The 11,320-nt window shown below is 52.3% G+C and overlaps 2 protein-coding genes across 3 annotated transcripts; both read left to right on the top strand.

Moving 5' to 3' along the window:
- The first annotated feature begins 230 nt into the window (after positions 1-230).
- LOC147180197 (protein disulfide-isomerase tmx3a-like) lies at positions 231-4,499 on the top strand. Its single transcript, XM_086074978.1, has 16 exons — positions 231-326; positions 930-990; positions 1,077-1,119; positions 1,779-1,902; positions 1,977-2,022; positions 2,097-2,177; positions 2,245-2,344; positions 2,410-2,487; positions 2,552-2,618; positions 2,689-2,787; positions 3,384-3,441; positions 3,505-3,558; positions 3,628-3,684; positions 3,753-3,882; positions 3,951-4,019; positions 4,108-4,499. The coding sequence occupies exons 1-16, from the start codon at positions 287-289 to the stop codon at positions 4,237-4,239; spliced, it is 1,239 nt and encodes a 412-aa protein (XP_085931104.1). The 5' UTR covers positions 231-286; the 3' UTR covers positions 4,240-4,499.
- Positions 4,500-5,463: 964 nt separating this feature from the next.
- cdyl (chromodomain protein, Y-like) lies at positions 5,464-11,320 on the top strand. 2 transcript variants are annotated; one of them, XM_086074976.1, is made up of 7 exons: positions 5,464-5,655; positions 5,876-6,545; positions 7,322-7,557; positions 7,636-7,808; positions 7,874-8,084; positions 8,160-8,303; positions 10,134-11,320. In XM_086074976.1, exons 1-7 carry the CDS (start codon positions 5,632-5,634, stop codon positions 10,290-10,292), a joined length of 1,617 nt encoding a protein of 538 aa, XP_085931102.1. In that variant the 5' UTR covers positions 5,464-5,631; the 3' UTR covers positions 10,293-11,320. The 2 variants fall into 2 exon arrangements, with proteins under 2 accessions (XP_085931102.1, XP_085931103.1); XM_086074977.1 differs by having other exon boundaries at positions 7,874-8,088.

The raw sequence follows: 11,320 nt of genomic DNA, 5'->3' as shown, positions 1-11,320 counted from the left end.
AGTCGCTTGCTTGCCTCGGCGGATTTTGGAGGGAAAACGTGGATCCAAGACGGGCCAAAACAAATCTTTAATCAGAATGAATAGTTCAATGTAAAATAAATATATATATATATATATATATATATATATATACGATTCTATGATTAAAATAATAAGAAACTGTCAAGCAGGAAGCTTAGTTGTGTGCCACGTCCGCTTGTTAATAAAGTTTGAGGCCTTTGAACAGAAGCGGCTAATCTGATGAGATTACAAGCGCGCAGACGCTTTTGCCGTTAATCTGCTCAACATGTCTGAGGAGGTCGGCAGCGCCATCTTCATGCTCGCAGGTAAAAGCGGCCGCAAAAGGCGCGCCACTCGTTTGCTGTTATCCTCGTTGGCGCCATTTTCTCGTTCAAATGTCAAGCAACGTTATTGTCCAAGGAGGAACGCGTGAGGAGTTTTGTCCCAGGAAAGATGAAAAGTGGAGCAAAAAGCAGCATTTAGGACGCGATCGAGGTCCGAGCAGCGTCAGTTGTCACGTAACGTTGGGACGGCGTTGGCGCGGCTCGGAACCGCCCGGCGTAACAACAATGGCGTCTGCCCCGATGGGCCGTCACGCAAAATCAAGCCGTCCTCGTCTTTTTGTTTCAGTTTGCAGAGGTCAAAGGTGACGAGGGGCAGGCATCGGTCCCTTGCTCGATATTAAGTATTTGCTCGTTACTTGTAACTATGAGATTTATTTTTCAAAAATCACTTCCACTTGAATACATTTTGTGGAAACTTGATTTGGACGTATTTTTCATCTATTTAAATTCATCTCATAGTGATGTTAGTAACAAGCAAATAAATAATATAGAGCAAACTTGTCATGACAGTCGGGGGGGGGGGGGGGGGCTTTAAAAAAAACAAAAGCTGTGTCTGTTGTCTGACGTGGCGTCTTTTTGTGCTAGCGCTGCTGCTGTGCGCGCGGGTGGCGCCGCTTTGGGCCTTCGTGGACGAGCTGGACGACTCGTGAGTCCACCTTTTGTTTCCGCGCCGTTGAACCCTCGTCACCTGTCAATCGTCCGCCGGCAACTCTTTCTTTTCCTCTCCGACAGTTTGCTGGAGACGAGACAACTGGAAGACGTTTGGCTGATTAAAGTACGTCGACCGCGATTATCATTTGTCGTCGTTGCTGTGACAAGTTTGCCGGTCAGGTGGGGGAGGGGGAGGGGGAGGGGGAGGGGAGGGGAGGGGCGGGTACCTGATGGGCGGAGCTAGACAGTGCCGCGTGTGGAATTAATACAGATTAAGCGAACGATCACATCCTGACAGTGTAGCGAAGTGGGACAAGCGATCGAGTGAACGATTTCCAACGTCTTCATCACGACAAAAAAGATTGGACATCGTGGACTACGATGTCGTCTGCTCAAAAGTCCAGAACTTGGAGATAAAAAAAAAGAAAAAGGGAGGGGTCGTGTGATGATGGCATGAAAACGACAGTAGATGACGCGAGTCCACATGTGGGAAAATAAAAGACGCTCGGCCAAATTCACTGCCCTCCATTTTGTAAAAAAAAAAAAAGGGGGGGGGGCTTCAAGTTTGACAGTTAAGTCATGATCGTGGAGATTGTGATAGAGTCAAAACAAAAAAAACGGAAGAGAAAAAAAAAATCATTCCTCCAGCTTGTCGGGCGTCTTGACATACAAGCGGGGCCACGAAACAAATTCCACTCATATCTCAAAACCCGCGAGTTAGCCATTCCATCGCGACTGCCGCAAATGTCACGCGTCTCCGTCCCCGCGACCTCCTGTGTGCAGTTTTACTCCCCCTGGTGCCAGATCTGCAAGCAGCTGGACCCGACCTGGCACCGGATCGGCTCCGAGCTCAAGAGCGCCGGATCGCCGGTCAACGTGGGCAAATGCGACGCCACCGCCAACACGGGTGAGCCCCCCGAACCCGCCCCCCGCCGTCGCCATCGTGTCTCCACGGTAACGCTGCGCGCCTTCCGCCCGCAGGCTTGGCCAAAGAGTTCAAAGTTCGCACGTATCCCGCCATCTTCATGTGAGTTTGCGGCACGTGGCGTTGTGATGTCATGATGACGTCATCGTCGTGATGTCATCATGGTCACATTTCAGGTGGAAGAAGGACCTGAAGTATCTTCACTTGGGCCCCCGAACCACCGACGCCATCATTGAATTTGCTCACAGAGTTAGCGGGTGAGGGTGACACGCGCGCGCGCACGCACACGCACACACACACTAACAATTATTGTGTTGTTTTCAGTCCGCTGATTCGCCCTTTGACCAGCGTGCAACTCTTCCAGCACGCTTTAAGTCGCCATGATGTCATGTTTGTGTATATCGGAGCATCATCACCACTCAAAGTAACGCACACGCATGCACGCCGACCTGTGACCTGTGACCTGTGACCTGTGAGTTGTGTTTGCAGGGTGAGTACGCGTCAGTGGCTCAGGAGATGATCGTATCGACGTTGTTCTTCTCGGCCAGCAGAGACGTCCTTCCCAAGGTCCGAATGTCAAGATGAGCACGTGCGCGCGCGCGCACGCACGTGCTGACGTGGTGTTTTTCAGGCCGTGTCGCTTCCCGCTCTTCCGGCCGTGGCGGTCTTCAAAGATGGCGCTTGTCTCAGCTACGACGGTGGGAATGAACCCGACCTCGGACCCTTGGGTCTTGAACGCTGACCTTTGACCTGCTCAACACATTTCAGAGGCTAAGGATGGCTCGCTGAAGGCCTGGATCCAAACGGAGCGATTTGCCAGATTTGCCCAAGTGGACAACTACTCGCTGTACGCCATGGGAGACTCGGGTGAGCGCGCTCGCACCAAGGTTCTTTTAGTTAACTAAAACTAACGAAACAAAAATGACTACAACAAAAAACAATTTTGTTAATGAAATAAAATTCAAAAAAAAATGCATTTAAAAGAACGAAAACTAACTGAAACTACATTTTGTGTTTACAAAACAAATGATAGCGAAAATGTCCTTGGTTTTAGTCTTTGGTCATGAATTTGATGCATGAGCCTTTGGGGATGATTTTGAATGCGATTTGAAGTCGATTTATTTTTTATATTAACCGCATTTGAAAGTGTCACACACAAGTGACGTCATCCAGCAGCAGCCAATAGGAAAGCACCTTCCGATGACGTCGCTCTCATGGTGGTTTTTTTAATATTGCGCGCAAGTAATACACTTGATTTGTGTTATTCTAACTAATACTGAAACTGAACTAAAACTAAACATTTATTAAATAACTCAAACGAATAAGAACTAACAGAACCACCCTGAAAACTAATAACAAGTAACTCTATTTAAAAAAACAAAACTCCAAACGAACGAAAATGACGATTTCAAAGCCATAATAACTCGCACACGCTTTTGCGACCCGCTTTTGTGTTTGCGCAGGGAAGTTGATTCTGTTGGCGCTGTTGGACGACGACGGCGCCGGCCAAGAAAATCTCAGGTATGACCTCCGACCTGCGTGAGGCACTTCCTGCCTGACCTTCGTTTCTTGTCGCACGTTCAGCTACAAAAGTCTGGTGTGGAAAGTTTCGCAAGACTACAAAGATGTCTACAGCAGGTCAGCAAGTGGTCAGGCTTTTATTGTGAAAATCTAGCGCACCTGCTGATCCTGTTTCCCTTCCCACAGAAACGTTCACTTTGGCTTCATGGAGGGCGACCAATACATCAACGGGCTCATCATGGGGTGAGTACGTGCGCGCGCGCGCGTGCACGTTTGCGCCGCATGTGACCGGTGTTTTGCGGCGCGTTCAGCGAGCTGCTGCTTCCGGCCGTCGTCATGTTGAATCTGTCCAGCGACAGCTACTTCCTGCCGCCGGCCCCGCTGGAGACGGAGCGCCACCTGCTGGACTTTGTGGATCAGGTTCTGGACGGCAGCATCCAGGCAAGTCCGCCAAAAAGCGCCGGCAGAAAAGCGGACGAGCTTCTCACGCCACTTTTGTCTTCTTTCAGGCCCGCGGAGGAAACGGGCTGACTCAGCGAGTCCGACGGTTGCTCTACGACGCCAAAGTCACGCTCTTGGTACGCGCGCGCGTGTGCGTGCGCGCGGCCGAGCGCCCTGGCGCCGGCCGCGCGCACGCGCCTGACCGTCTGCTTTGTGTCCGTCCAGCTGCTGCTGAGTGAGGCGCCGCTGCTGGCCTGCTTCCTGCTGGCCTTCCCGTTGGGTCTCTTGGGCGCGCTGGGCGCGCTGGGCCGGAAGTCCCGGAAGTCCCGGTCCAATGGCCACGACCACGACGACTGACGCGTGACCGTCTTCTCCCGGAGACAAACACCCGACAAGAAGTCCGATTGACGCCGATCGGCACGTGACAAGACGAACAAACGGGCTCGGCTTCCCGATGTCTTTTTGAAGCGAAAATGACGCCGCAGATTCCAACGTGAGCAACTTTGCGAGTTGAACAGACGTCGAGTGTTGTCAATTGTCTTGTCACGTGAGCGCTCCAATTTGTGTCCGTTGTTCTTGTAAGCGCGAGACAATAAAAAATGCGACAAAAAAGTGGATGTACTTGATGAGACATTGATTCGTGTTGAAGAACGATTGGAAGTCTGTTTGTTTGTCCGTCCGTTTTTCTTGGATTTGAAAAAAACTTGATTTTAGGGGGGGGGGGGGCAGATGAGCTGGCGAGGGCATCGGATCGCGAAGCCCGTCATTCATGGGGCCCTCCGCATTTTGCAACATGTCACCTCTGACCTCTGAGGGAACACGTCGTCATGATACTTGAGGACTTATTTGGGATCATTATTGCTCAAAGCTCAAAACAATCCATTGATTGATTAATATTGATATTGATATTGTATTAGTTATCTATTGAATCGTATCTAATTGTGTTGACGTTGAGGTTTTATTTATTGATTGTTTTGTGTGTGTCTAAAAATGGATTGCAATGAATTTGGCAGCCCAAGAAGACGAGCTGCCGAATGGGGCTCTCAAAAAGCAAAAACGACATACAGAGCTGGAAGTAAAGGGCCCCTCAAACTGAAATCTTCCTTAGGGCTCCAATTTGGGCAAGGGCGGCTGAGCCCCCCAGGCAGGCACATCCCACCCAGTTGGATGAAGTGGCTGGGGACAGGAAAGTCCAGCCTCCGCGTGACCCGGATAAGCCCAAGAAGATGGATGGATGAGGAATGGATGAAAAAAAAGAGGAATTGTTTCGGGTTCTCTTCATGATCCTCCTCCTCATCACGACTGCCTGGGTTAATTGGGTTAATTGGGTTAATTGGGGTCAGGCCGTACTAACCCCCCGTACAGGTGTTCATTTTCATGGTATTACCTACCTGTTTTCTTTAAATAATTATTTAATCATTTTTGAAAACGCATCCATTTAGAAGATGCTATGTATTTTAGCTTTGTGTCTTTTCGCTTGTTCGTAATCAACAACTTTCCAGGTCACGTTCAATTCTATCAAAATAAAAGAGCACGGGAAGGCCCTTATTGTGAAAGGTCGGTGCGGCCGCGGACGCTTCCTGGAGGCGCAAGTCAAGCATCTAGCTAGCGGCTAACAGGCTGCTAGCCGAGTGTTTTAGCCAAAGTGACGTTTAAGAGGTCCAACCGAACGGAACCGCCGGACGCTCTTCATGCCGGCGAGCGGCTGACGTCGCCCCAGGAACTTGTGGGCTCTCGTGCGCCGTCTCCATGGCAACGGAAGACTTTTACGAGGTGACGCTAACATGCTAACGCGGGCTAACTTGGAGAAAAGTTGCAGAGGGGCCGCGGAGTGACGTCATGTCAACTCAATGTCGTCAAATGCGCATTGGGGCGCGCGCGTGGCGCGGCGTGCGTGGCGCGACGCGTTTATAGGCGAGCTAAGTGAAAGTTTGACGTGAATGTGGACGTGGGAGGAAGTTGATGAACTCATTGGGCTGCGTGCTGCCCGCAGGTGGAGCGGATCGTGAACAAGCGCAAGAACCGGAAGGGGCGGACCGAGTACCTGGTCCGCTGGCGAGGCTACGGCTGCGAAGGCGACACGTGGGAGCCCGAGAGTCACCTGACCACCTGCATGGCCTTCGTGCACGACTTCAACCGGCGGCACAGAGACGCCACCATGATGCGCTCCACCCGCAGCTACCTGTGCGCCGTCGGGCGACTTCCGCCCGCCAGCCCGGAAGCCGTCTTGGACCCGGGGCCCGCCCCGGCTCATCCGCCCAACGGACTGGAGGGCAAGTCGTCGGCAGGCGACATGCCGGCGTCCCCGATGTCAGCGGCCCTGATGCCGGCGCCCCTGATGCCGGCGCCCCTGGTGGGCCCCGCCCGCCGCAGCCTGGACTTGTCGAAAAGCGGGATCAAGATCCTGGTGCCCCGAAGCCCCATGAACAGCCCCCTGGACGCCGAGGAGTCGCCCAGCGAGGCGGCGCCCAGCGAGGCGACCCACAACACGGACGCCGGCGCCCGCGACGCCCACGATGTGCCCCCCGAGGTTGCCCTGGAGCAACCGGCCGGCGTGCAGCTGGGCCCGGGGGAGCTGCGCGCCCGCATGGGGATCAGGTCGCGGGGCCACAACGCCGCGGCCCAGACGCTCGCTGCCGTGCGAGCCCTCAATGGAGGAGCAGGTAAGAGGACGATCAGGTGCTCACTTCAGACGCGGCTGCAATTTGTGTTCCTTTCGGCTCTTCTCGTCAAGTTTGAGCCTCCTCGCTCAAACCGTTTCCCAGTTGTGGCCCGTCAAAGTTTGGTTGCCACGCCCACTTTGGGAAATTGCACACCAAATTTTGGACCATATTCGGAGGCCCTCGCCTTTAGTTTGAAAGTAGGTACCTTTTGCGAGAGAAAGCGGAGCCGGTCCCCGCTTGGAGCGGAGCCGGTCCCCGCGCTCTCTCGCCAAGGGCCCCCGACGGTGGCGGGAGCGGGGGGCGGGGCTCGTCCCCATGCCGAACGGCTTCCGCCAGCCAGCGAGCGGGAACCAGCCATTCCCTGCTCTCTCGTGCAGATTTGAAGGGGGCGTGTCACTGTGTCACATGACAGATGAGCGGAGACAAGATTTGACAAAATCGTTGAATTTTCGTTTCTGTTGATGAAATAAAATGTCCATAGATTTGAGTCCAGTTGTTATGAAGTACGTTTTCGTCTCGTCTTCATTAGTCGGCCAAAATGCAGACTGATTTAGTCTCACTGATTGTTTATTCATGAGGGTTCGAATCTAGTCTGGTGAAAAATGTGTGTTGACGAGGGGTTGAAAATTGTGAGGGGAGGAGTTGGCGCTCTTCTCTTCCTATGGGCTCACCCGCCGCCTGTAGGCGGGGCCAAAGGGGTCGGGTGCAGAGCGAGCTGGGTGGCGGCCGCGTCCGGGTTGCCGACCGACCGACCGACCGACTTTGCGTCCGCTTAGGCGCGGCGGGCACGAGGGAGGACGGCGGCGGGACGTCTGCGCTCACCGTGGCGACGGGCGCTGCGGCCAAGCGGCGTCCGGAGGAGCGCGCCGCTTTCGACAAACGTTTGCGCTTCAGCGTGCGCCAGACGGAGAGCGCCTACCGCTACCGCGACATCGTGGTCAAGAGGCAAGACGGCTTGACGCACATCCTGCTGTCCACCAAGAGCTCGGAAAACAACGCGCTCAACCCCGAGGTGCCGCCGCCGTCTCGCGCCGCCGCCGCCGAGCGCGCCGTGCCTCCTCCTTTCACCTTTGCCGTGTGCTGGCCGCAGGTGATGAAGGAGATCCAGAGCGCCATGGCGACGGCGGCGTCCGACGATAGCAAGCTGGTGCTGCTGGGCGCCGTCGGCAGCGTCTTCTGCGGCGGCCTGGACTTGCTCCACTTGCTGGCACGCCTGACGGACGACAGGAAGAAGGAGAGCGTCAAGATGGCCGAAACCATCAGGTAAGTCAGCGGTTGGTCTCCATAGCGCTGAGGAGGGGTGTGCTGACTTTTGTGACGTGCCTCAGGACCTTTGTGAACACGTTCATCCAGTTCCGCAAGCCCATCGTGGCGGCCGTCAACGGGCCGGCGCTGGGCCTTGGCGCCGCCATCTTGCCGCTGTGCGACGTGGTGTGGGCCAACGAGAAGGCCTGGTTCCAGACGCCGTACGCCGCCTACGGCCAGACGCCCGACGCTTGCTCCACCTTCACCTTCCCCCGCATCATGGGGCCGCCCGCGGTGGGTGCGCCGTCCGGCCGTCCGTCCGTCCGTCCGTCTGCAAACCAACGGCCTGATCGCCGCTTTTGCTTGCAGGCCAACGAGCTCCTCCTGAGCGGCAGGAAGTTGACGGCGCAGGAGGCCTGCGCCAAAGGCTTGGTCTCGCAGGTCCTCTGGCCCGGAACCTTCACGCAGGAAGTGGCGCTGCGCGTCAAAGAACTGCTCGCCGTCGACTCTCTCGTGAGTCAATCGATCATCACATCACATCCGAGCGTTATTGATCCACTTCAAAGAAGTGTCGTCGACGCGAGTTGACCCGTGCGCGCTCAACATTCCGTTCTCAAACTCGCCGTCAAGTCGAAAGTCACCTCAAAGTCATTTGCGTTCTTTTCAATTGATTCGGAATGTTCACAAGTCTTGCTGGGACCTTTCGGGGATCTTCAAAACTTGCAAGAACAAACGAGAGTTCGAAAAATCGCAGCAAAAATAACGTGCAAATCGACTCCAACGATAGCAACGAAAATAAAGCAATAACTCCAATCCTGTGTAGCGCACGTGTTGGCCTCTATGGGGCAGTGTGGTGCCGCGCTTGCATGGAGACAATTTTTCCTCACATTGGCAACAAGTTGTTTCAACTTTCTTTTTTCTTATCTTACCTTTGTTTTATTGCTGTCAAGGTTAAAACATGAACTCATTAATTAATGGCAGGTTAACTCCAAGTATTCAAGTGAAGCATTTACTAAATGTCATGATGACATTCAGAATATTTGTTCTGGTCAAAATATTTGTTTTTCATTTTAAATTAAGTCATTAATTTATTAGAAAAAGAGGATGAGCGTGCAGTGGATAAAAAATAAATGTTGAAGACGTCCTCATAACGTTAAATGTTGAGAGAAATAACAAACAGGTGCTCTTCAAATTTGGCGGGCAATTTTTTTGATAAAAACCTTTTTAATGAAGCGCTTAACCATAAATCCAAGATGTGATTAAAAAATGTAATTGTTTGACAGCATTTTGAACAAATGTCAAAACGTTCTCCCGGTAGACGATGCTAATTTTCCCGTTAGCAGGTCAATGCCATTTTACATTGACTTTAGCATTAGCATAGCGTTTAGTTTGAGTGGAGTCGTCATCAAGTGGGTTGTCATGCGGTGCATTCAGGTTCCCCTCACAACGTCGTTCTGCTCACTCATCATTTTCATCCGTTGCGCTTTTCAGATGGCGAGAATTGGAATTTCAACAAATCCAAAGAATGACAACATTTGAGCGATCCCGAGCCATCGTTTGCGGACGGAAGCCGCATGTGCTTTTGTGCTTTTTGATGAAGGCAGATTTGACGAATCCAAACGGGACTTTTTGCAAACTGCTGCTTTTACGTTGCAAAATAACGAGCCGACCGCCAAATGAAGGTTGCCGATCGTCTGATACACAAAATAACTTGAAAAGCCAAAACGGGGAAAAAGAACATTTTGATCACATTCATTCTATTGAAAAATGGATTGAGTAGACATTGGCTAGTGACGAAAGAAATGTCGTGATTTTCAGCCGGCGGACGATGAGGGCGAAACGGTTCGGACGCCGGAGCGAATGGCGGGTCACGTAAACGCCGAAGCGTCTCGCCGGCACGTCCCAAACGTGAGCAAATCCGACGGAGATCTCGTCACCCGGATTTGTTTTTCTTTGAGCTTCTTCCGAGAACGGAAGCACTCTTCAGAGGTTCGAAAAGCAAACAAACATTCCCGTCAGTTTTGCTTCGCTTCTCCGTTCTGTAAAAGCGCCGGCGCTTGCCAAAGAACACAAAAAGTTCAAATCGGACGTTTTTTCTTTTGTTTGTCTTTGTTGCTGGTGCGACCGCCACCGGGTCCCTCCCACTTTTTAGCTGTTCCCACATCCTTGATTCAGTCATTATCATTATTATTATTGTGATGTCTTGATTGCAGTGGGCGGAGCCTGATGGCGGGCGTACGTGATGTTGCTTATCGTTCCATCAAAGCGGATTTGACTTTGGAGGACGACGAGCCTCTTTGCAAGCCCCTCCCCCACATCATTTGAAGTATGTGTGTGTCTCAGGTCCTGCGGGAATCCAAAGCCCTGCTGAGGAACTCCAGCCGAAGTTCCCTGGAGCAAACCAATGAGTGCGAGTGCGAAGCCTTGAAGAGAATTTGGAGCTCGTCGCAGGGAACCGACGCCATCTTGCAGCACCTGCAGAGAAGCAAAGATCCCTACTAGGACCGGGACCCGGACCAGCTTGTGCGTCTTCGTGTGGACTGGACTCTGTCTGAGTGCAGATGTTAGGTTATGTGATGAGCTCACCTGACAGGAAGTCCATGTTTGGACGTTGATGCAATGCTAGGCTAGCACAGCTAGCTCCTTTGGATGTCGCTTGACTGCGGACGACATATTTGTACCTTTTCTACATTGCCAAGTAAAGGGGGAAGAAGTGCATAGGTTTCATTCAGCCCCCTGCTGGTCATCATGCGTCATTACAACCTTTGACCTTGGCCCATGCGCGACCCCCAACCAACTTTTTGGAGTCGCCAGGACTCCAGAAAGTTTTGCGTGAGGACGATGACACGCGTTGCCGGAAGCCCGCAAGCTAGCAAACGTGAGTTCAAACAACAAAAGCATCTGCAGTTGGGAAAAAAATAATAATAAAAAAGACGACGAGGCAAAAGATTGTGGAGACGCCACAAAGTCAAACAAGTTTGCCGGCCATCCATCGCTTTCTTTGATGGTCTCGACATCAAAGGTGGCGTGCACCTTCTGCACTTTGACTCGCCAAATCCCCGCCTGGAGGGACACGATCCTCCTCCAACACCCCTGATTCAAATGACGGGAGCTCGCCGATCACGTGAATCGGGAAAGGACCCGATTTGGACCAACCTGCCAAGAGCCAGATTGAAAATTGTCACTCGCCCGACGAGGGACTTCAATCTCCGCAATCTCCATCTGCTCCAATTTCAAAGGCGGAAACGGAATTCTGCCACAACACAATTCATTGCAGCGGCCATCTTAGGTTTGTTTGTTTCCCACGGCTTCGGCACAGCCACGTGTCCCGCCCTCAAACACAATACTGCTTTGTGATTGGTCCATACAGAAAGTGTACGGATGGACGCAAATAGGAAGGCTCGGCACAAGATGGATTCTTGGCCAGAATTCAACTTGCAACTTCACCTCCTTCTTCATGTTGTACTGTAAAAATCACCTTTTTTTGTTTTTACTTTTGGCTCTTTACAAATAAATGACAACTAACTCCA

This window comes from Leptonotus elevatus, chromosome 1 (genome assembly GCF_054856555.1).
Source record: "Leptonotus elevatus isolate MCC_2025b chromosome 1, RoL_Lele_1.0, whole genome shotgun sequence".
Lineage (NCBI taxonomy): Eukaryota > Metazoa > Chordata > Actinopteri > Syngnathiformes > Syngnathidae > Leptonotus > Leptonotus elevatus.
Note: the sequence above shows the minus strand (reverse complement) of the source record. Positions and strands in the feature narration are given on the sequence as shown.

What these genes read in the sequence shown, in the direction of transcription:
- cdyl (XM_086074976.1), top strand. Translation starts at nt 5,632, where the DNA reads ATGGCAACGGAAGACTTTTACGAG. An exon ending in ACAACGCGCTCAACCCCGAG is followed by an intron (nt 7,558 to 7,635) that starts GTGCCGCCGCCG and finishes TGCTGGCCGCAG; the next exon opens with GTGATGAAGGAGATCCAGAG. An exon ending in TGCTCGCCGTCGACTCTCTC is followed by an intron (nt 8,304 to 10,133) that starts GTGAGTCAATCG and finishes TGTGTGTCTCAG; the next exon opens with GTCCTGCGGGAATCCAAAGC.
- LOC147180197 (XM_086074978.1), top strand. Translation starts at nt 287, where the DNA reads ATGTCTGAGGAGGTCGGCAGCGCCATCTTCATGCTCGCAG. An exon ending in TTTGCTCACAGAGTTAGCGG is followed by an intron (nt 2,178 to 2,244) that starts GTGAGGGTGACA and finishes TGTTGTTTTCAG; the next exon opens with TCCGCTGATTCGCCCTTTGA. An exon ending in GAGCATCATCACCACTCAAA is followed by an intron (nt 2,345 to 2,409) that starts GTAACGCACACG and finishes TTGTGTTTGCAG; the next exon opens with GGTGAGTACGCGTCAGTGGC.